Below are 20,508 nucleotides of genomic sequence, written 5' to 3' on the forward strand. Positions count from 1 at the left end.
CTAGCAATTATCATTGTGACATCTGCTTCCAGCTCTCTGAAGTGTATTGAAGTCCAGCCAGAGCTATTAGTGCAGTACTTTTGTTAGTAATTAGCATCCCACAATTGCTAGATTGATAAACGAACATGTGAGGCTTTTAAACAATTCAATTAGCTGCTGCTGGGGAGAAGGCAGCCTGGGCTTCCCTTATGGCGATATTAGCCCCAGACCTGATCTCAGATAAGCATCCAAAAATGTATCAATGCTAACAGTGACAATACCTGTAATCTCAAGAGTCTTTATTGTCAACATGTAACCATAATTACATTTTTGGTGACACCCCAGCTCAGAATTCTCATATAACACAGAGAGACCAATCAAAGACATCCATGGAAAAAAACAAAGAATGAGCATTTATAGAGAAGACCCCCAAAAATACAAAAACAATATGAAAAAGAAACAAAAACTAAATTTAGAGTTAAGCTATACAGCAACAGACAGAGACTTATCATAAGGGGGGAAACACTTTTCAGTTGTTAATAGATAGTAAGAAATATTTTGATTTAAAAGATTTTCAAGTTGAGTATACCAAACAATACTTCCTAAGAAGCTAAACAGTGTCTTTAGCATCTGATTAAATTTTAATATTTAAGTGGAAAAAGACAAATATCAGTCAGTTTACAAAACAGTGTAAAATACTGTGTAATTTCATGGATGTGCCAGACTACACCAATGTGATGTTAAAAGTCTGCAAATAGACATGAGAGAGACAGGGTAATAACTCTCTCTAACCTGTTGCATTTTTGTCAACAGAGAAGAAGAATTGAATGGTGGTTAGTTGATCTCCAGCAGGGGGCGCTAGCTCTTACAGCTTTGGAAAATAAGCTGTTTCTAAGTCTGTTAGTTTTTGATTTGATGATCCTGAGTTGTTTATCTGATCGAACAGGGACAAACATTGCATTGCCTGGCTAGATGGTATCTATGGCGATATGTCTTGGTCTTTTCTGGACTTTTCCTGCATGAACCGTGTCTAGATATTGTAGAAGGCATCCCACAATCCCCTGCGCTGTCCTCACCACTCGTGCTAAGTCCTTACTCTCCTGCACTGTGCAGCTGCCATCCCACACTGTTATGCTGAGACATAAAATGCTTTCAATTGCTGCCTTATAAAGGTTTGTGAGCCGCTGAGGAGAAAGTCAGGTTTGTTTCAGTTTCCTGAGGAAGAAGAGCCGTTGTTGGGCCTTCTTTACCAGGGTCCTCCTCTCTGTTCTGGGTCTCATCGTTGTTGGAGATGAGATCCAGTTTTGGCGTCCGCATACTTTACCACCGTGCTTGTAGGATGGACAGCAGAGCAGTCGTGTTAAAGAGGGTGAAGAGAGCAGAGCTGAGGACACAACCCTGCGGCATGCTAGTGTTGATGAAGCTGTCCCACCAGGTCTCCGTGAAGACCTGGTGGGACACAGCTGTCCATCTTAGACACTTAGACACCAAGGAGTGTCTAGGACGGACAATCCTCAGTTGGATCTTATTTGGTTACTTGGCAGGTGATCTAAGGTTGGCCAGGAGGAGACTGGGTCAAGCTAGCTGTATGGGCTAGCCTTTAGCCTAGCATGCAGTCTGCGCCGCTTTTCTTAACAATTTTGTCTATAGATCTCACACTCTGTTGTCCACTGCAGATTGGGTAGGATAAAGTCCGGACTAGGCGTATATTCTGGAGCATACGGTCCGTAGGGTCCGTATACTTAAGGGTTTCCCCCCAGTTCTACTAGCGCACTGGATTAATGCTCAGAGGGATGAAAACAAAAACACAAAGACGAACATGAAGAGCCAAGAGCCTCGGGCGGCTGCATGCATCAACCCCGCCATCTTGAGAATCATGAGTCTAAAATACTAATGCATGACGTTCCATTTTCAATTGATTTTGTGCTGCTTTGACTGAAATGGATCCAAGGTCTATACGGTATTGTGTTGCAAACTCTCGTCCACTGTAACTTAAGAATAAGTGTTTACTTTTTTTGGTTTGTAGGTACACCTTAATTCTCAAGCATGTCGTTAAGATGCATAATCAAACAACGACAAGTGTTCATCCGCAGCACAGACATAAGTTACTTTTGTTTCTTTGCAACTTTTTACTACAACAGACTTGTTTTCACCTCTTCACCAGGCTGCTGATCTTCCTCCAAAGATGTTTCGTAGGCGATAACTCTTCCTGAATGTTATCATGGTTACCCGTATCCCTGGTGACCCCTCAGTCTGTTACCAAGCTTCCCGCCACCCCTCCTGTCCAATCAGCTGTGGCGATGCACGTCATGGGCAGCGTCTCCCCGGCCAACAACATCGAGGGGCTGTCCTTTCATGAGGACGTAGCAGTTGCTGAGGCAATGTCCCCACCATCCTCTCTGAGGTTTGCACACAGCAGTAAAAATGGGCCAACTTCGCTGAACAATCCTCCACCTCCACCTCCTCCTGCTGCTCCTCTTCCCCCTCCTCCTCCGCCGCCGCCGCCTCTGCTGCCCACAGCTCCGGGAGGCCATCCGGACGGCCTGAAGAAGAAGAAGAGAGTGAGGAGCTTCTTCTGGAAAACGATTCCAGCCGAGCAGGTGGGGATAGCTTAAGTGTTTGTAGAAACTACTCAGACTCGACGACAACCATCCAGCCAGTAAAATGCTCGTTTCAGGTGAAGGGCCGCGCCAACCTTTGGACTCAGGGTCAAGTCCAGCAGGACTTCCAGATCGACGTGGAGACAATCGAGGAGCTCTTCACCCAGAACGACGGTCCGCCGGCTTCCACGGCCTCGCTCATCAGAGGAGGAAAGGCCCGGGTGTCGTTCAGGGAGGCCAAAGACGAGGTCCGTGTCTGTCTGTTGAATCCTGCCGGTGGACGCTTTCCACCCACTGCAAAAAGGGAACTCAAAATAAGTAAAATTTTCTTAAATTTTTTGTATTTCTCCTTGATTTGAGCAGGTGAATAAGACTATTTGCCAATTGCTGCCCTATACCAAAGATATTTGCACTTAAAATAAGAACAATTAATGTCCATCGTCTTACTTCAAGTGCAGAATATCTAATGATCTTATTTTAGGGATAAAAATACTCAATCCATTGGCAAAAAGTGTTATTCAGCTCTTCAAATCAAGGAAAATATACTAATTTCAAGAAAACTTTACTTACTTTAAGTTCCCTTTTTTGCAGTGCCTGGACACTGACCGTCTCTTTCTTCACTCCAGGTCTCCATCCTAGACTCCAAGCGAGCGTTGAACATTGCGATTTTCCTGAAACAGTTCAAGAGGTAAGTTGTTGTCTCATTTAGGCTTTTTTCCCCATCCGTCTGCAGCGGTGCTGAATGCTTCTGAAGATTACTAACCATTCATCCAGCCTGAGCACTTAGATGTTTCCCATTTTCCTGACCTCAATACATTATATTGGGTTTTTAGCTGTCAGGCATTCAGAGAGAGCAATGAAGACCCCTTTCAGATCACATTACGCTTCATGTTTTTTGCCTTTAAGATGAACCAAAACTGACTGTGATAGTAAGGTTTCTTTCCTCTAGAGGTCGAGAGTCTCGACAGTCTGACTCAGGAGGTGATTGCGTGATGATGCGTCTCCTCACCCTCATCCTGAGGTGTTGTGGGTAAAAACAGATGCGGTGATGCTGTTCTGTTATGCAGGAATGCAAACAGGATAGGTGTGAACGACATGTGACCGATCCACGGTTATGTCAGAGGTTGACTGAAAAGGAAGGCTGAACCTTTTAGGGCTCAGGATGGACTCAAAACCTACGGCCGGTTTTCAGAGAACGCTTCAATGGTCAGTCCAGATAGAGGGCCGTTACTTTAACACAATGCCTCTGGGTATCCAATGAAGTACTCCGCTGTTTGGCAATTGTTATTGAAAATATCATTAGTTGTTATATTGATCAGCCATTTTAATGGAAAATAATAAGAGGTACTTCTGGTCCCTAAACTGTGTCTCCCCTCTGAGGCAGAAAACACACAGCTCAAAGGATGTTTGCTTTAAGGTCTGAAAGCTATTTTATGGTTCTTGAGGTCTTCTGGCTTGACCCCTGACAGGACATCTGGGTGCTAAATCAGCCTTACTTCATGAAGACCCTCGAGAGAATAGTGATCTTGTTTTGGAAGCAGATAGGACCTGGAGTCACAGTGTCTGGACCCACAACCCCCAAATTAATTGGGAGGGGTTGGTCAGTCTGATAAAAGATGGGTTTGCAAAGAAGACGGCAGACAAAGAAGCTTGCAATGGCTGGGAGAAGGACATGGGTAACATACTGAAACTAAGCTTGTAAGTTTTTCTTTGGAATTCCAAATTAAATAAATATGCATATTTTAAATGTTTGCCTCTGATAATCTGTTTCTCCTTTACTATCAAATCTTAAACCGGGGTAAGACGGGCCTTCAGAAATAAGCAGGAGCAGGCCCATATTAATTTCAACACTACCCAGTAAAGGCCGTAGAGATAAAAGAATAATGACACGGGGCCCGCTCCTCACCTGACCTAAACCTTGGCGGCCCCTTCTTTAGAAGCAGATCTGTGCCTTAATGGTATCTATAAATTATATCCTGTAGTTTTGTCTCCATTTTTCTGGTTATTATTATGACAATTTACTGCACATTTGTTGAGGTCTAGCTCTTGTGTGTAAAAAAAACATCTGTGTGGCGCCCTCCCTAGGCCTGACGAGTGTACTGCACTTTAATTTTAAGTCAGTATGGCTGTTGGCTGCTCTGGCGCTGTGGGATATTAAAGTGGCGCCGTCTGGTACGCCTCCATAGGCGATCTTTCTATCCTTTTTCAGATTAGCGTTTGTTCACTCAACATTCAGTCGGTTTATTTAGCATTTATTTACCTTGCTCTAGTAGCCCAGCCCTCACCTCCTGCCTGTTCCCTGATCCACCGGGCACCGCCTCCCTTAGGCAGATTTTTCAACTATTAGATGTGGATGAAGTAAGACTGGTACAAACTTTAAGGCTGGTTCACATGGCAGGATTATTAGCCCGATTTTTGCCCTTCTGAGAGCAAATATACTGACCATCGGGTATATTTAAGTTGGATTGTCTTTCCCTGATATCCTAGCATGTTGGGTGTCTCCCGATGACAAACAAGCAGGCAGCCTGTTGAATGGAACGTGCAGCCAATCAGAAGCGAGGTGAGGGAAACCCAGAGAGAAACCCCCCCAACTCACATCCTTATATTAGTGCAGCAAATGTTCGTGATATCTCCATTCCTTTAACCAACAGCTTTTCTTTTTGTTGTGTTTTTTTTCTCAGTTAAAGTCAGTCCACAAATTATTGCCTATTTATGTCTGTTTTGAGGTTTAAAAAAAAGGATGGACGGGATGTTGATATTTGTGGATAATGATGTAAAAAAAATCATAGTTTTCAACATAATGAAAAAATATTGACTTAAAATGAATTATTACTGGCACTTTTAGCATAATTTTGTTGTGAAAATTAAAAGCACTTATTCCAATAAAAAACTGCTAAAACCTGCATTTATTATTATTATTACATTTAAATAGCATAATAAAAATATAATTTGTAGCCAAAGTTATTAAGAGCCACTGTGAAAGGTCCAAAGACCCACTTGTGGCTCTCAGGTTGCAGAGCCCTACACTATATGAACAAACCTGTTTTATCCAGGATGTTTGTCTCTCAGGCTTTGAAAATTGGCCGACTGTTTTAAAATCCTGCCGTGTGAACCAGCCTTTAAGTAAAACGGTCCAGGTCTGTGATCAGTGTCTGGGAGTCTGTGGCTGCTGCTAACAGCTCACTGTCAACAGGCCCAGACCCAGTGAATGAAGGCCTGTCGCTGTTGTTAGAAAGATGGTGAGCTGGGTTGTTTTAGTTTTTAGAATGTCAAAAATGTTTATTGTTTGGTTTATAATTTTCATTTTAACAAAAAAACAAATGATATGGTGAAAATACTAATTTTTCACTTAGCTGCATGATAATTCTGCACACAGAGAAAATCTCATTGGAAAGACAAAACCTCAGTTTAACTTCTTTACATGTCCAGTTATGAAGTTTATTAACATTTTTGGACTGACTGTAATATATCCATATATATATATATATATATATATATATATATATAGAGAGAGAGAGAGAGAGAGAGAGAGAGAGAAAGACAGAGAGAGAGAGAAAGAGATCCCTATCTATCTATCTCTATATATAGAGAGAGAGATAGATAGATAGATAAACTTTAAATATTAGCAACGCGACAATCAGGACACTTTGTTCTGCCAATAAACTGGTAAAATATGTTTATTATGGTGTCAGAGATACATTTACACGTAGAAATCTAAAATGTAAAAGCAAAATAAATCTTCTACCTGAGAATAAAACCCAGATGGGGACTGAAAGTGATGAAGCTGAGGTTTGGAGCGACAACCAGCAGGATTACAGCGTGTTCTGAGCGTGTTTATGATGTTCACACTCACTGCTTAGTAAACACATACGGCCATGAGGGAGGCACACTGGCAATAAATGAATCACTTCAACTCCTAATAGAAATACTGTCATGTGAAGCTGTGAAATAAATCTTGAGCCATCGTCATCTCTTTACATTTTGCTCCTTTTAAACTCTTTCCTTGATCTCTGTCAGAATGCTGTTGGTGTATTTCCATGTTTTATGGCTGATTAACACCGTCTGAAGTGTCATTTTAGCACTTTCAGAGTGTAATCTAACACAGCTAATTAAATAAAGTCTTTTCCCCCTGCAGGTCCAATCAGGCGTTGGTGGATGACATCCACCATGGCAACAGTGAATCGTTAGGGGCGGAGCATTTGAGGGAGCTGCTGAAGCTGCTCCCAGAGAAAGAGGAGGTGAAACTCTGCCGTATTTAGTTTCTGACGTCAGAAACATATTGTATGTGTTCACCTGCGCTGACGTAAGGCTGGGCTTGTTCTGCTGCAGGTGAAGAAGCTGAGGGCGTACCGAGGGGACGTCTCCCAGCTCTCATTGGCTGATTCCTTTGTGTATCTGCTGACTCAGCTGCCCAGGTGAGCTTCTCACACTGCAAAAACGGATCTAAAAATAAGTAAAATGTTCTTAAAGTTAGTGTATTTTTCCTTTATTTGAGCAGCTAAATAAGATTATTTGCCAATAGAATGAGTATTTTGACCCCTAATATAAGATAATTAGATATCCTGCACTTGAAATAAAACGATGGAGATGAGTTGTTCCTATTTTAAGTGCAAAAATCTTATTCCTTTGGCAAATCATCTTATTTACCTGCTCAAATCAAGGACAAATACATTAATTTTAAGAACATTTTACTTATTTTAAGTTCCGTTTTTGCAGTGCACTTTAACGCTTCATCAAAGCAGAGCTATGAAAGGAGCATGAGCTAAAAAATGCAGAACTTCAGACTTAAATTTGGCTGACCTGCTATAGAGCAGCGGTTTTCTGTCCTGCATGTTCTTCATGTTTCTCTGCCTCCAGGCTGGTGATAGAAAGGCCTCAATGATGGCTACTTGATGACTGATTCAGGTGTGCCAGAGCAGAGAAACATCTAAAACATGAAGGACATAGACGGCCTTTATTTTAAAGTTGTTGCTGGTAATTTACGACACGGGCTAGTACTGGACGATACGGACCAAAAATAATATCTAGGTATCTGCAGGCTGAACGCCGCAGTACAGTATTTGTCTGGAGATGCTTTTATTTTCAGTAAGTAATTATAAAAAAAGGCGTCTCTGAATCAAAGCTTTATCCCAAACGTCTCACATGCATTTTTTTTTTAAACATGTAGATAAATGTGAGAAACAGCTGGAAAATAACCTGGAATACATAAATGTATTAGTATAACAAAACACAGACCATCTGAATATGAATATCGTCTCATCTGATATCTCTTTTTTTTTTATCGATATTTCTTGATATCTCGATATGTTTAAAATCTCCTGATATTGGCCAGCCCTAACATGGACCAGATCAGATAAAACTTTTTTCTTTAGTCAGAAACTCTGGATAATTTTAATAAGCTGTTAATAAATAAAGATAAAAACATAGAGAACAGCAACCTTTATTGCTTTAAATAATCTTGATAAACTCTAGAGATATTACTGCACTGCAAAAAGGGAACTAAAAGTAATTAACATTTTCTTGAAATTAGTGTATTTTTCCTTGAATTGAGCAGCTAAATACGACTATTTGCCAATGGAATGATAATTTCTACCCCTAAGATAAGATAATTAGATATCCTGCCCTTGAAATAAGATGATGGAGATGAATTGTTCCTATTTTAAGTGCAAAAATCTTATTCCATTGGCAAATAATCTTATTTACCTGCTCTAATCAAAGAAAAATACACTGATTTCAAGAAAATTTCACTTACTTTTAGTTCCTTTATTGCGGTGTGAATTTTAAAATACTTTCATTGCGTGGGTTTATCGTGAATTGTCAAGCTTCTCGTCACAAGTTAATTAATATGCTAATATGATATAAAATGCCACAATTTACTGGGATAGGAAAATGATTTATTGTCTCCTCGCTGCAGGAGTTCAGGTGTATCAGCAGCAAACGACAACAACAATAAGCTTCCACGATATCTAGAAAAATGAGCTGCTGTGATTCTGCTTCTGATAGTTTTAATGATTAAATCCAGCATCTTCCTGTCTCCACCTGAGCTTTTTCCTCTCAGCCACGAGTCAAGCTGCCCAAAAGCGTAACTGCAGAGCACCTGGAGTATTAGATCCAACCAGAGCTGTCCTTCCCTGTTAGCGTCTTTCACATACAGACACTGCCGTGGCGGCTGCGGTCACATAATCTTGTTGGCAAAGCTCCCTGCTCCTGAGTTAAAGTCCGTGTCTCTCTGCAGTTACTCGGTCCGCGTCGAGTCCATGCTGTTGAAGGAGGAGTTTCCCGCTTCCTGCGAGGCCATGAAACAAGGTTTTAAGACCCTTCGCTCCGCCGCCAAAGGTAACAAACAGCAACTCCTGACTTTCAGTCGCTGGTCTTTAACCATAGAAGAAGAGATGTCGCATTATGCCATCATATTGTTTCATTTCCACCTCTAAGTTAAGGCCTTAGACTGTGTCTCCGTACAGGGAGGGTGATGAATAGTGTTAGTTTCCACCTTCACGTAGCTCTACGGACATAAACCTGCTGCTTCAGCTTTGAAATCTAAAGAATAATGTGGAAACTGATAATTCCCAGGGAAGAAATAAGTGGAAAAAACAAGTTTTTATCTATCTGTCATATTTAGGGTCGATCTCACGTTGGCATCATGGAAGCTGTCCATTTATTTTCAAATTACAGCCACAAACTGCAGGATTTTATCCTGATTTTATGTGATAGATCAACAAAAAGTGGCCAGATTGATAAATAACTATCAATCTGACAAAATAAAGTCCCAGATAAAATCCAGTCCAGCTGCATTCAGAGCTCTGGTCAGATCAGATCTATGGAGCCAAATCAGGGTCACAATGTCTGTTCGCAAAATAAAAACGTGAACCTGAAACAATAAATGCATAAAAACTGAAAAAACATTAAAAGTGTACCAAAAAAAGTGAATCTGAAAAATAGTTTTGAACTTTTCTTTTTTTTTTTCTGTTTCATTAATTAATTTATTTTCAAACAAACATTATGACACTGATTTAGCGCCATAGATCTGATCTGACCAGAGCTCTGAATGCAGCTGGACTGGATTTTATCTGGGACTTTATTTTGTCAGATTGATAGTTATTTATCATTCTGGCCACTTTTTGTTGATCTATCACATAAAATCAGGATAAAATCCTGCAGTTTGTGGCTGTAATTTGAAATTAAATGGACAGCTTCCTTGATGCCACAGTGAGATCGACCCTAAATATGACAGATAGATAAAAGCTTGTTTTTTCCACTTATTTATCAATAAGTGGAAAAAAACTATCAGTTTCCACATTATTATTCTAGGCCTTTAGCATCTGATTGAAATCCTTCAAATTATTCTTATTTTTGGTTTAGAAGTTTAGCAAACACATAAAAAATGTAACTCAAAAACCAGTTGGATGACTAAAAACGACAGAGAAAGAGGCCAAAGTCCTGAAAGCCTTGATTTCTCGGCCGTGTAGTTTAAACACCAAAGTTATGCTGGATCCTTGTCAAATTCGGTGCAGATGTGCAGATTGAGACATCGTCAGTAAAAACTAACACTTCAGGCTTATTTTTAGCAGTGTGTGTGTGAACCTCTGCCTGATCTGCTAACTAAGCCTCCGTATGTTTTCACCGCCGCTGTTGACACCTTTCACCGTTGGCAGCTCTCTCCTTCCCTCCTTTAACGACACGTTTCTTCCCCTCTTTTGTGTTTTTTTCCCCCTCTCTCTCTCTCTCTCTCTCATCCAGAGTTAATGTGCTGTAAGGAGCTCCACGCTGTTCTGCACTTGGTGCTGCAGGCCGGAAACATCCTGAACGCTGTGAGTGGAGGAACAAAAGAGGAATTCATAATTAACTAGGGCTGAACAACACGCTGCAGACGGCTGACTCTACCTGTTCGGCTCGGTTCTGGCTCTTTTCGGCTATCCGGCGTGTTTTTGCTCGGTCCGTATCGGCGGCGTAGAAAGCGGCGCCCACCGCTGCGAGCTCCCTGCGGCTCCTGATGGAGGACAGACTGCTGGTCCTGAAAGAAACTCGCAGGGAACAGATGTTCACTTGCTTCCAGTGTCATCAGGGAGAGCTAGACTAAAAAAAATATCATTACTCCTCCTCACTGTTTCACATCGTCACAACGGAGACTTTCACATGCTGTGCAAATTACAAATTACCCAGAAGCCCTGACAAGATCTGCTGTTTCCTCTGTGGCGTCCCTTTAAAAGCCCAACATGTTTATACTCTTTCTATTCAGGCGGATATTTTTGACCCAAAACATTTTTTTTCCACCCCCACCTTTTCGTTTATTTATTACAAGATAAAAAAAAAAAGATGGATTTGAAAGACGAGGGGCATTAGCATAACAATGCGACAGCAGCTCAACACCGACAATAGGGGACAGAAATAGACGGCGACGGCGAGGAAACAAAGCAAGAGATGCAAACCGCACAACAGTACGTTGAGAGAAAAGTGTTAATACTGAGAGAACAAAGAGACGTCGTTAATGCCTGTTGGGCCTTTAATGACTCTGTCGCGTCGTAGTGACAGCAAACCTGAAGGCTTTCTGTCAGGATTTAGGGAAACAGACCCAGGCAACGTGGTGCAGAGCTGAAAAATTAAAGTTTTTAGTGCTTTACGTTAAAAATCAAAAAAAAAAAAAGTGACTCTAATGCGCTAGAGAACCTGATATTTGAGCCTGACATGGAGTTTTACCTTAATAGGAACCAGAACCCTGGTAAAAATAATAAAAAGTCATATTTTTGTAGGTGCAGCTTTCCCGCTACGTTAAAACGAGAAATGTGGCGCGTCTTGTAAAGAAATAAGAAACTGCAACACAGTTTTTATCACTTTAGCATCAAGTCACTCCCACTCTGGGAGCCCCTGTGTTAGAGAACAACCAGGCGACCCTGCAGACGGGTCAGGGAGAAACTTCTGGTCCAGTTTAAAGCAGAGTTATTATCTGAACTTCAACACGGAGCGAGTTGACTCGTCAGAATTGGGCTTCCTGGCCTGAGGACCAGACCGACGATGCTGCAGAGCATCGTTTTATGACGATCAGCTCCAAAAAACGAGCGAAACCAACTGGACTTAAGGTGCTCATAAAGCCCCGGTTGTCATCTTTTTTCATTTATATCAGATTTAAGAAGTTAAACAAACCCTCCTAACTTTAGATGATGCTCCCAGACAGCAGTTTAATCAGTTAAAGGTGTCAGATTTTACCAACGCTCTTATAAAAGGATATATTGAAGCAACAGAGAGGGACCCTCAGGCGGTGGTAAAGCAGGACCATGATGCTTAGAGGCTGAATGCCGCTGACCCGGGTTCTGGTCCCAACCTTTATTTCAATAGTTTCATTCTTTTAGCCTTTATGATGTTTTTATTTAAAAAAAACATTGTATTTTCCAGTTTTTCCAAGGTTTTTACACTTTGTTAGAGGCTATTTGTGCATCATAGTGGGAATAAATCAGGTTTTAAACCGTTTTCCGGTCTCTTTGGGTCCAGGATGGTTTGCGTCCTCTTAGGAACCCAAACTCTGTATCTGTTGGTGTCTATTGGCTCCAATCTGGGCTGTTGTGTTACAAAGCGCTGTGCTCCTGGTTCTGCAGGGCGGTTCTGCAGGAAACGCTGTGGGCTTCAAGCTGTCCTCCCTCCTGTCTCTCGCAGACACAAAGTCCAACAAGCCGGGGATGAACCTGCTGCACATCGTGGCTCTGGTCAGTAAACTCAATCACCTGCTGTTATTTTTTACCTCTGTGATGTTTTTTTTTTTTCTCTATTTAAATGGTCGACCTGCAGTGTCTTTGCAAAGTTTTGCTGCTGATTTGTTTGAATTGTTGCATCACGTTTCCCTCTGACCTCATTTAAAATGAGTTGGGGATAATAAGCAGATGGAGAACTTACATTAAAGCCTTGTTTGATTACTTTGGCTGCAGCTGCAGCTCAGACTCCGAGCCTCAGATCATTTAAGTTGCACTTTTTCACTCCAGGAAGCTCAGAAAAAAGACGAAAAGCTGCTGGAGTTTCCCCTGAAACTGAGCAACATCCAGGCTGCGTCCAGGTGAGACGTCTCTTCATCTCCATGCATTAAACAACAGAGCTCCACTGATACAGCTTCACCTCCTGTCCTACTAACATCTCATAATGTCTTATAAAACAGCGCCTCCTGTAGGATTTACTCAGTAAAGCCTCTCCTTCAGAGCCTTTAGCTGAAATAATCGCATTTAAATGGTGAAAAAATGCAGCTTTTTCATTTTTTTCTTTAGGATATCTGTGGAAACGCTGGATGCCGAACTGAAGCTGCTGACTTCTCGCACGCGCTCAGTAGAGGAGAGCATCCAGAAGGACACCGAGCTGCTGCAGCAGCTGGACGGCTTCCTTCAGGTAGCATTCACACACACACACACACACACATACACACACACACACACACACACACACACACACACTCATCAACTTTACTTATAGTTTATAAAACTGTCCCAAACACAATCTCATATCAGCAGAAGCTTCGCCGATTTTCCTTGTAATAAATGATTTCTGTGGCTCTAAATACAACTAAAATGTTTCCTATGATGATTCATTTAGTTTGATCTAAAACAGACGCGTTTGTTTCGTCGTTGTATTCTGAAGAGGACCAACTGAGTGAGATGACGCACAGCAGAAGGACAGAGTCTTTTAAAGCCACTGTTAACTGTGACTTTGAGCATCTTTTGGAGCGGATTCCTCATGTCTGTGCCGATGCGTCTCTGGATCACTGTTCTTATTAAATACACGTCTATTAAAGGTATGCTATGCAACCGGGGTTGATTTTCCAGCGAGGCTCCCCCCAGAGGGCGAAAGTAAAAGTGCACTGTCGTAAAGATGTTCAGCTGTTCTGGTTTCTCCGTCAAGCCAGGCGCGGTTGTTTTGAGCTTAGCAGACAGGCGAACGCAACGAAAAGTGGAAAAAACAGCAGTACAAACAATGACTAACACAGTGAAGGTATGAACATGCACACACAGAGAGAGAGAAACCATTCCAATGTTACTTACAATCGCATCAGCAGAAACGCGAGGTCCGCGTCAGCCTTGCAGCCTTCTATGTTCACCCGTGTACGACTCCTCTCTCTGTCCAGAGCCCTTTTCCTCTTTCTTCCCCGCTCCAACATGGGCTTTTGCTGTTTTCTCGCTGGTTCCGCCATGATAACTGCACAAATATCGCCACTGTGCTAGCAACAAGCATGCCTTTCACTGCGGGCGTGTAGCAGTTGTCGCCGTAAAGCAAGACCGACTCTCACGATGAACCAGACTTCTGAGCCTGTGTGTGCGGGCCGAGGGCTCCTGCAATAGCGTACCGCGCACGTGACGTCACCATCTCAAGAGCAACGCCCCTTTTGCCGCTTAGGTAGGACATACAGGTAGAGAACGCCCGTAGCAACCAGCCATTACACGCCCAACAGAACCAGCGATATGACCGACTTTACAGCCATTAAACTTTCCCAAGACGATGTCCCAGGCGCACGGATTACTGGCCGAACTGTCGAAGAACACACCAACCTTCAGCTCAAACGATGGCTTGAGGTTCGAGGGCTTAAAAAAAACTGGAAAACTGGCCGAGTTGATGAACGGTAAGCTTTGTTTTTTTTTCCTGCGCGGCGATCATGGCAGCGTCGGCCGTTTTTTTTTTTTTGTTGTTGTTTGCAATCACCGTCCAGGAATGGGTATATGTTTAATGTTTGTCTCATTTGAAATGTTTTTGAGTAAGCCTGGTAGCAGGCTATCATGTTAGCGCCTGCTACCATGATAGCCTATATGCTGTCATGGTAGCAGGCGCTACTTTATTAACATGTCGGCCACCAAAATACTCTTACCTTGACTTGATGTCGCTGGAATTGGGTCAGGATGTTCTTTGGTTGTGCCCTTTCCTCCGACAAAATGCTTGCTACATATGTACTTGAATTTGGTAACTTTTTCCGGGTTGAACTGTTGTGTAGGCCGACCGCCCCGGTGTTTCAAGCGTACACATTTCTCCTTGGCAGTCTTGAAGAAAACATCCTTCATATGCGGCCGATCAGCGTACCTCGAGTCGCTGTTGCCCGTTCCATAGCAACAATGTTTAAAAACCATGGTCTTAGATTTGGAAAAAGCAGTCGTTTACCGAGTAAAACCAAGGGTAACGCACGTCTCTTTCACAGCGAAACAACGGCGGACTATGCAAGCTTGCCCTACTGCGTACCACGTGATGTGACGTCATCGTGACGTTACGTTTCTAAAAATAGCTCGCTCGCGGTACCGCATTGCAAGTGCGGTATTTCCCCCACAGACCACCAGGGCGGCCGAGAAAACCTTTGTTCGACCTGAAATGACTCATTTAATCATCCAAAACGGTATGGAACACATTAATTAACTGAAAAATGTTGCATAGCATGCCTTTAAAAGACAAAAACCGAGGGGAGATTAGACATCCAGCGATAGACCAAACGTGACAGGAGTGCGTTCTCTCGTCATGTCGCAGAGCGCCACCACGTCCCTGTGCTCGCTGCGCGGCAGCCAGCAGCAGCTGAGGAGGGAAGGCAGAGAGCTGGTGGACTTCTTCTGCGAGGACAGGGACACGTTCAGGCTGGACGACTGCTTCTGCGTCTTCCACACCTTCTGCACCAGATTCACCAATGCCGTCAAGGTTTGTTCGCAGAAAAACACCAGGACCGGTCTAAAAATTGGGTAAAAAATCGGGTTTTTTACTTTTACATTCTGTGGGAAAGTGTGGAAAACGGGCCAAATTAAGCAGCTTTTCCAACATTGTTTGGTAACGAGTGTTTTTTTCTTCTTCTGGCTCTTAAAGGAGAACAAGGAGCGGGAGGCAAAGGAAGCCGCTCGTCAGCGGATGCGCGAGGAGGAGCTGAAGAGACACTCCTGGTCTGGAGGCGAGGAGGTAAGGATCCCACTGAGGGAGGCTGACACCCACCCAGTCCCGGCCTGCCACTGAATCCTCGCTCTCTGATCCTGTCGTAGGTGCGTGGAGCCTTCGGGGGGCGCTGCAGCAGCGAGACGGACATGTCGGCGTGGGCGTCCAGAGACGAGGCGGGGTTCCTGCTGGACCTCCTGACTCCCAGGTCACAGCCCCGCTCCCCTCTGAACTCCGGCCGCTTCGCCCGGACGCGCTCGGGGAACTCCCAGCGAAGCCGCAACTCTCCGTCCAGCTCGCCGTCTCTCGCCGCAGAGCGGGAGCTGAGCGCGCTGCTGACCACGTCCGGCGAGCTCAAGGTGCCTCGACAGAGAGGAAAGGAGGACACCAGGAAGCCGGTAAAACCCGAGCCTCAGGGTTCTGGACCCGCCGGGGTCTCGGCTTCTAGCCCGGCGGTCTCACAGACTCATCCAGAGACTTCCTCCAGCAGGAAGCACGAAAACGCCAACAGCATGGACTCCGCTTACCTCAAAGCTTACCATAAAGACGTCAGCGCAGCAAGTGACGGAGACGAGGTTCCGGTCAAATCTACCTCGGGTTCTTCACAGCAGCGATCTGAGCTCAGCAGCCAGGAAGAACGTCCAGACGATCCGGCCGAGTCTTGTTTGACGATCAAGACGTCAAACAAGGGGCAGAGCGCCGCGGCTGCTGCAGGAAGCCTGTCTGTGTCTGTGGAGACGTGCACTCTGGTGGCTGAGCTGAAAGGCTTTGACAGTACCGACACCCATCAACCCGACGACGCAATGATCACAGGTCTGGAAGATCTGGAAGCGGAGGGAGCGGACAGAGTGCATAAAAACTCCCTGGAGACCGAGAAGACGTCCTCCTCGGCGCAAGAGGAGAACACCAAGGAGCCGGAGGTCAAGGTGATCGTCTGGTGTGTGACCGGTGTGTGCGAAGCAGCCGGTGAAAACGTTCGTCCACGCACGGAGAAGGATGAAAACCGTCAGCCGTCCTCTGCAGCGGCCGACCGGGACCGCGCCGACGCTCAAACAGCCACAGAGGACGTCCCCATCAGCAGCCAGCCGGTGCCCGCCTCCCGCGGCGGCGACGCCTCGATGCACGTCTCTTCGCCCGGACCGCACCCTGTGAAACCTGCAGCAGAGGGCCTGGAGCCGGCGCCGGCCTGTGAAGACCCCGCGTCAGCCGGTCCAGATGCCACTCGGACCGCAGAGGCACCGGAGAAACGGGACGAAGGGACCGATCTGGTGTCGGAGGCGGAGGACTACACCGATCAGAGGACGCCTGTGGGGCCTCGATCAGAGCAAACCAAGAAGACTTTGAGGCAGAGGACGGTAGAAGGTTCTTCCCCTGGGGGAAAAACCAAACCACCAACCTCGACCGCTTCCAGCTCCACCAAGAAGCTCCTGAACTCCAGAACCGGAAGCGCTGGGGCGACCCAGTCCAAAGGGACCTCTACGGGCGGCAGATCCATCCGCACTCTCACCGGCTCCGAGAACCAGAGCATGAGGCGGGTTGTGCCCATCACAAGGAGTATCCCAGGTTCTTGGCCCAGAGACAGAACCGCTGAAAAGCCCGCGGCGTCCACAAGGAGCTCCTCCAGAACCGTGGCGCACAGTAACCCTAACGGCTCCTCCGTCCGTCGAGGGGAGAGACCCGGAGCGGCTCCGTCGTCCCAACGCTCGGGCTCCGCCAAGACCCCACAGTCCAAAGAGCCCAGAGAGCAGAACCAGGACCTGCAGGGTAGGCCGTCCGTCCGTAAAGCCGCGGTGAAGCCCAGAACCCAAACGGAGGAGAAAATGTGTCTCTCCAAGCTTCGAGCGCTCAACCAGGTGGGAGGAGGTGGCAGGGGGGGCAGCGTCAGCGCTCCTGTCACGCCCCTGCACAAATCCAGAACCCCTCCGTCGTCGGCGCTCCCCGGTTTTGCCAGAAACACGGCATCGTCGTCTTTCAGGAGGACCAAACCTCCTCTGGCCGCCTCTTCCCTTAAATCCTCCCCCAAGACCTCCTCCTCCTCCTCGGCTCCCTCAGCTGCCTCTTCCTCCTCTGTCTCCAAGACAGCCTCCTCCTCCTGCAGATCGACAGATCTCCCCAACGCGTCCTCCTCGTCCCCTCCGAGGAAGACTCAGAGCACCAGATCCTCGGCTCCGTCTCCACCTCGCGCCTCCCTGGCTCCCCCTAAAGGCCACAAACGGAACGACAGCCTCTCCGACAAGTCGACCCACTCCAGAGACTGGAGCAAGGCCAGCAGGCCGAGCTGGAGATAGCAGGACCAAAAGGTTTCTGGGGGTGGGATCACTGAGCTATATTATACACTGGAGTGCTAATAGCCGTCTGTTAGAACGAGTCGCTTTGAAGCCACCAGCCGCCATATTGGTACTCCCTATTTCCCCCCAGTATCTAGGGAATATGTGCGCTACAGCATCGAATAACGAGGATTTTCTCATGTTCAGGGGGGGCTTAAAACTTTTAAAATGTCAAATGCCATATACTTTTATGTTATGTTCTAAAAATATCAAGTACTGAGAAAGTCCATCCATCCATCCATTTTCCAAACCGCTTAATCCCTCATGGGGTCGCGGGGGTGCTGGTGCCTATCTCCAGCGTTCACTGAGAAAGTCATGTGCTGAAATATTTAGCATTTTATTCATTTAAATATATGTATATAACATTTATAAATATATAAACAATATACAAAAACATATATTTACATATGTGTATACATATATATACACATATATACATACACACATACTTATATATGTATATTTAATATGAATAACGTAAAATATTTCAGCACCTAATTTCCTAGTAGTTGATAGTGTTAGTACATCCACTGACTGTAGAATTACCTGTGAAACGTTTTCACACAGCCAAAAAACTGCTTGTTGTTGCAACCAAATCCTATGGGATTCTGTGAGAGTAGGGAGTAGCAAGATGGCGGCCAGTGACTTCAGTTTTTCGGCAAAATCAGCACTCCAGTGTATAATATAGCTCAGTGGGTGGGATGAAGCTCGAAGTGAACCCGAAACCAAAACACTGACCTTGTTCTGTCTCTGTCGGGTCGAGGACCTTCAGCGTGGAACTAATTATGGATCCTCTAGGCTTGTTGGTGGTAAAGGGAGACATTAACAACACTAAAAGACGTTCTTTCCACAATCGGTACTAATGGTGTGCTTTAAACGTCCACAGAGGCCACATCCTCCAGGGAGGAGGACTGAGCTGTTGTCCAGGTTTCATGTATGCGTCACACATTATTGGGGCGGCACGGTGGGCCAGTCAGGAGTGTCTGCAGCAAGAAGGTCTTGGGTTCCAATCCCCGCCCTATAGGGTCCTTCTGCATGGAGTTTGCATGTTCCCCCTGTGCAGGAATGGGATCTCTCCGGGTACTTTGTAGGGCTGGGCGACATGGATTAAAAAATTAATCTCCGATTTTATCATACCAAATCCGATTAATCGATTTTTTTTCCTCCTTTTTGTTTCATAAAAAGAAATTAAAGAAATTATTTTAAAACCTTGCTTTTTATGTCAAGCATTTCGTCAGGGAGTTGACCTGAATTCAAAGTGCAACTAAAAACAAGCTGTGAAACATGCTTGTAAAACAAGATGGCAGCCGTGCCATTATAAACAATGAAAATATAACAAAACATTTGCTGCTAGTGGTATTACACATTGAGCTGAGAACAGACTTCACTGCACTTGTGAACTTCAAACTAAGTTAACAAAAAAAGTAAATAAGTAAATGAAGTACCTCGTATTATGATAAAAAAAGTTTCCACTTAATATTTTGACAATACATTTGCCTAAACATATATTCAGCATCACATGCTGTTCTCTTCATGGAAACCCAATGAGTGTATTGGCAAAATAAAATCCAGAGTTTCCAAAAATGAAATCTTAAAGAATTGTAAATTCGAATTAATCGATTCATCGCCCAGCCCTAGTACTCTGGGTACTGTTTAGGTCCATTCTCCTTTAATGGCCCTTTAAGGTGTAAAGGTGTGCATGGTTGCTTGTCCGGTTTCTCTGCCCTGTGATGGACCGGCCACTTATCCAGGGTGGACCCACCGGTGATCCTGCATGGAAAAGCGGGCCTAGATAATGGATTGAGGACATGTTCTGCTGGAGATTTATGACTTAAAGCAACTAATTATTAGATTGTCTTGGGTGTCTGTGGCTGATTGGCTCCAAAGTTCAAGAGAAATGTCTAAGATCCAGGAATCAGTCCGTAACAGTCAGCCATATTGAACAGCGTTTAATATCAGTCTCATTTCATGGTATCAAAACTTAGTTGTGATAATAAATGCAGGTTTCACCAGTTTTTTTTCATCGAATAATTGTCTCTCCACAACATAACGACACTAAATGTAATAGTAATAATATTTAATTGTGGGTCAATATTTCATCATTAAATTGGAAACTATGGAATTTCTCCACATCGCTATCCGCAAATATCAACAACCCATAAAAGGAATCCATCCTCTATTTTTGAACATCAATATGGACACATAAGGGTGTTTCTTTTAAAATTACCGTAGATCTTTATCAAAAATTATTAAAAAAAAAACTTTCCAAAAAGCCATGCAGCGTTTGCGGCTCTGAACAGGTTTCATTTGGCAGGAGTGAGGGCAGAATGGCTCTTTGGACTGTAAAGGTTGCAGATCCCTGAGCTAGAGCAACTCTTAAAAGAGGCTTTGTGTCTCTGTAGGCGCATAGTTTATTTCCCCTTGTATTGAGTGGTCGTTACAGACCTGTTTGTTAATGTTTGGGGTTTGAACCATCGGCGAGAGCCAGGGAGGCTACGGTCCCTGTTAAACATTTCCGTATATTCAAACCAACACCCTGTTTCCATCGGCTCACCTGTACGCGGACAATTTGGTCAGGCAAAGCAATGCATGTGAATGTAGTTAGTTTAGGCGGTTAGAAATCCTCCTGAGCAGCGATAGCCTTCATGGTTGAACAGAAACAGGTGGGGGCAGCACCCAGACAAACTCCAACTTTAATAAAGCAACAAAAGAAACAACAAAGTAGCTCCATAAAG

General features: G+C 44.5%; 1 protein-coding gene across 4 annotated transcripts in view; it reads left to right on the plus strand.

The window, feature by feature from the left end:
* Positions 1 to 18,956, plus strand: part of LOC105919280 (FH2 domain-containing protein 1) — a 258,923-nt gene extending 239,967 nt beyond the window's left edge. For all 4 annotated transcript variants that reach the window (XM_036146756.1, XM_036146757.1, XM_036146758.1 and 1 more), the window contains exons 2-15: positions 2,144 to 2,579; positions 2,657 to 2,827; positions 3,206 to 3,267; positions 6,715 to 6,817; positions 6,909 to 6,994; positions 8,815 to 8,915; positions 10,320 to 10,390; positions 12,170 to 12,277; positions 12,551 to 12,621; positions 12,827 to 12,944; positions 15,057 to 15,221; positions 15,384 to 15,473; positions 15,554 to 17,756; positions 18,470 to 18,956. In XM_036146756.1, coding sequence (XP_036002649.1) covers positions 2,193 to 2,579; positions 2,657 to 2,827; positions 3,206 to 3,267; positions 6,715 to 6,817; positions 6,909 to 6,994; positions 8,815 to 8,915; positions 10,320 to 10,390; positions 12,170 to 12,277; positions 12,551 to 12,621; positions 12,827 to 12,944; positions 15,057 to 15,221; positions 15,384 to 15,473; positions 15,554 to 17,734 — 3,714 coding nt within the window. In that variant the 5' untranslated portion in view covers positions 2,144 to 2,192 and the 3' untranslated portion in view covers positions 17,735 to 17,756; positions 18,470 to 18,956. The remainder of the gene's footprint in view (positions 1 to 2,143; positions 2,580 to 2,656; positions 2,828 to 3,205; positions 3,268 to 6,714; positions 6,818 to 6,908; positions 6,995 to 8,814; positions 8,916 to 10,319; positions 10,391 to 12,169; positions 12,278 to 12,550; positions 12,622 to 12,826; positions 12,945 to 15,056; positions 15,222 to 15,383; positions 15,474 to 15,553; positions 17,757 to 18,469) is intronic.
* The last annotated feature ends 1,552 nt before the right edge of the window (positions 18,957 to 20,508 follow it).

The sequence above is a fragment of the Fundulus heteroclitus genome, chromosome 14, assembly GCF_011125445.2.
Source record: "Fundulus heteroclitus isolate FHET01 chromosome 14, MU-UCD_Fhet_4.1, whole genome shotgun sequence".
Taxonomy (NCBI): domain Eukaryota; kingdom Metazoa; phylum Chordata; class Actinopteri; order Cyprinodontiformes; family Fundulidae; genus Fundulus; species Fundulus heteroclitus.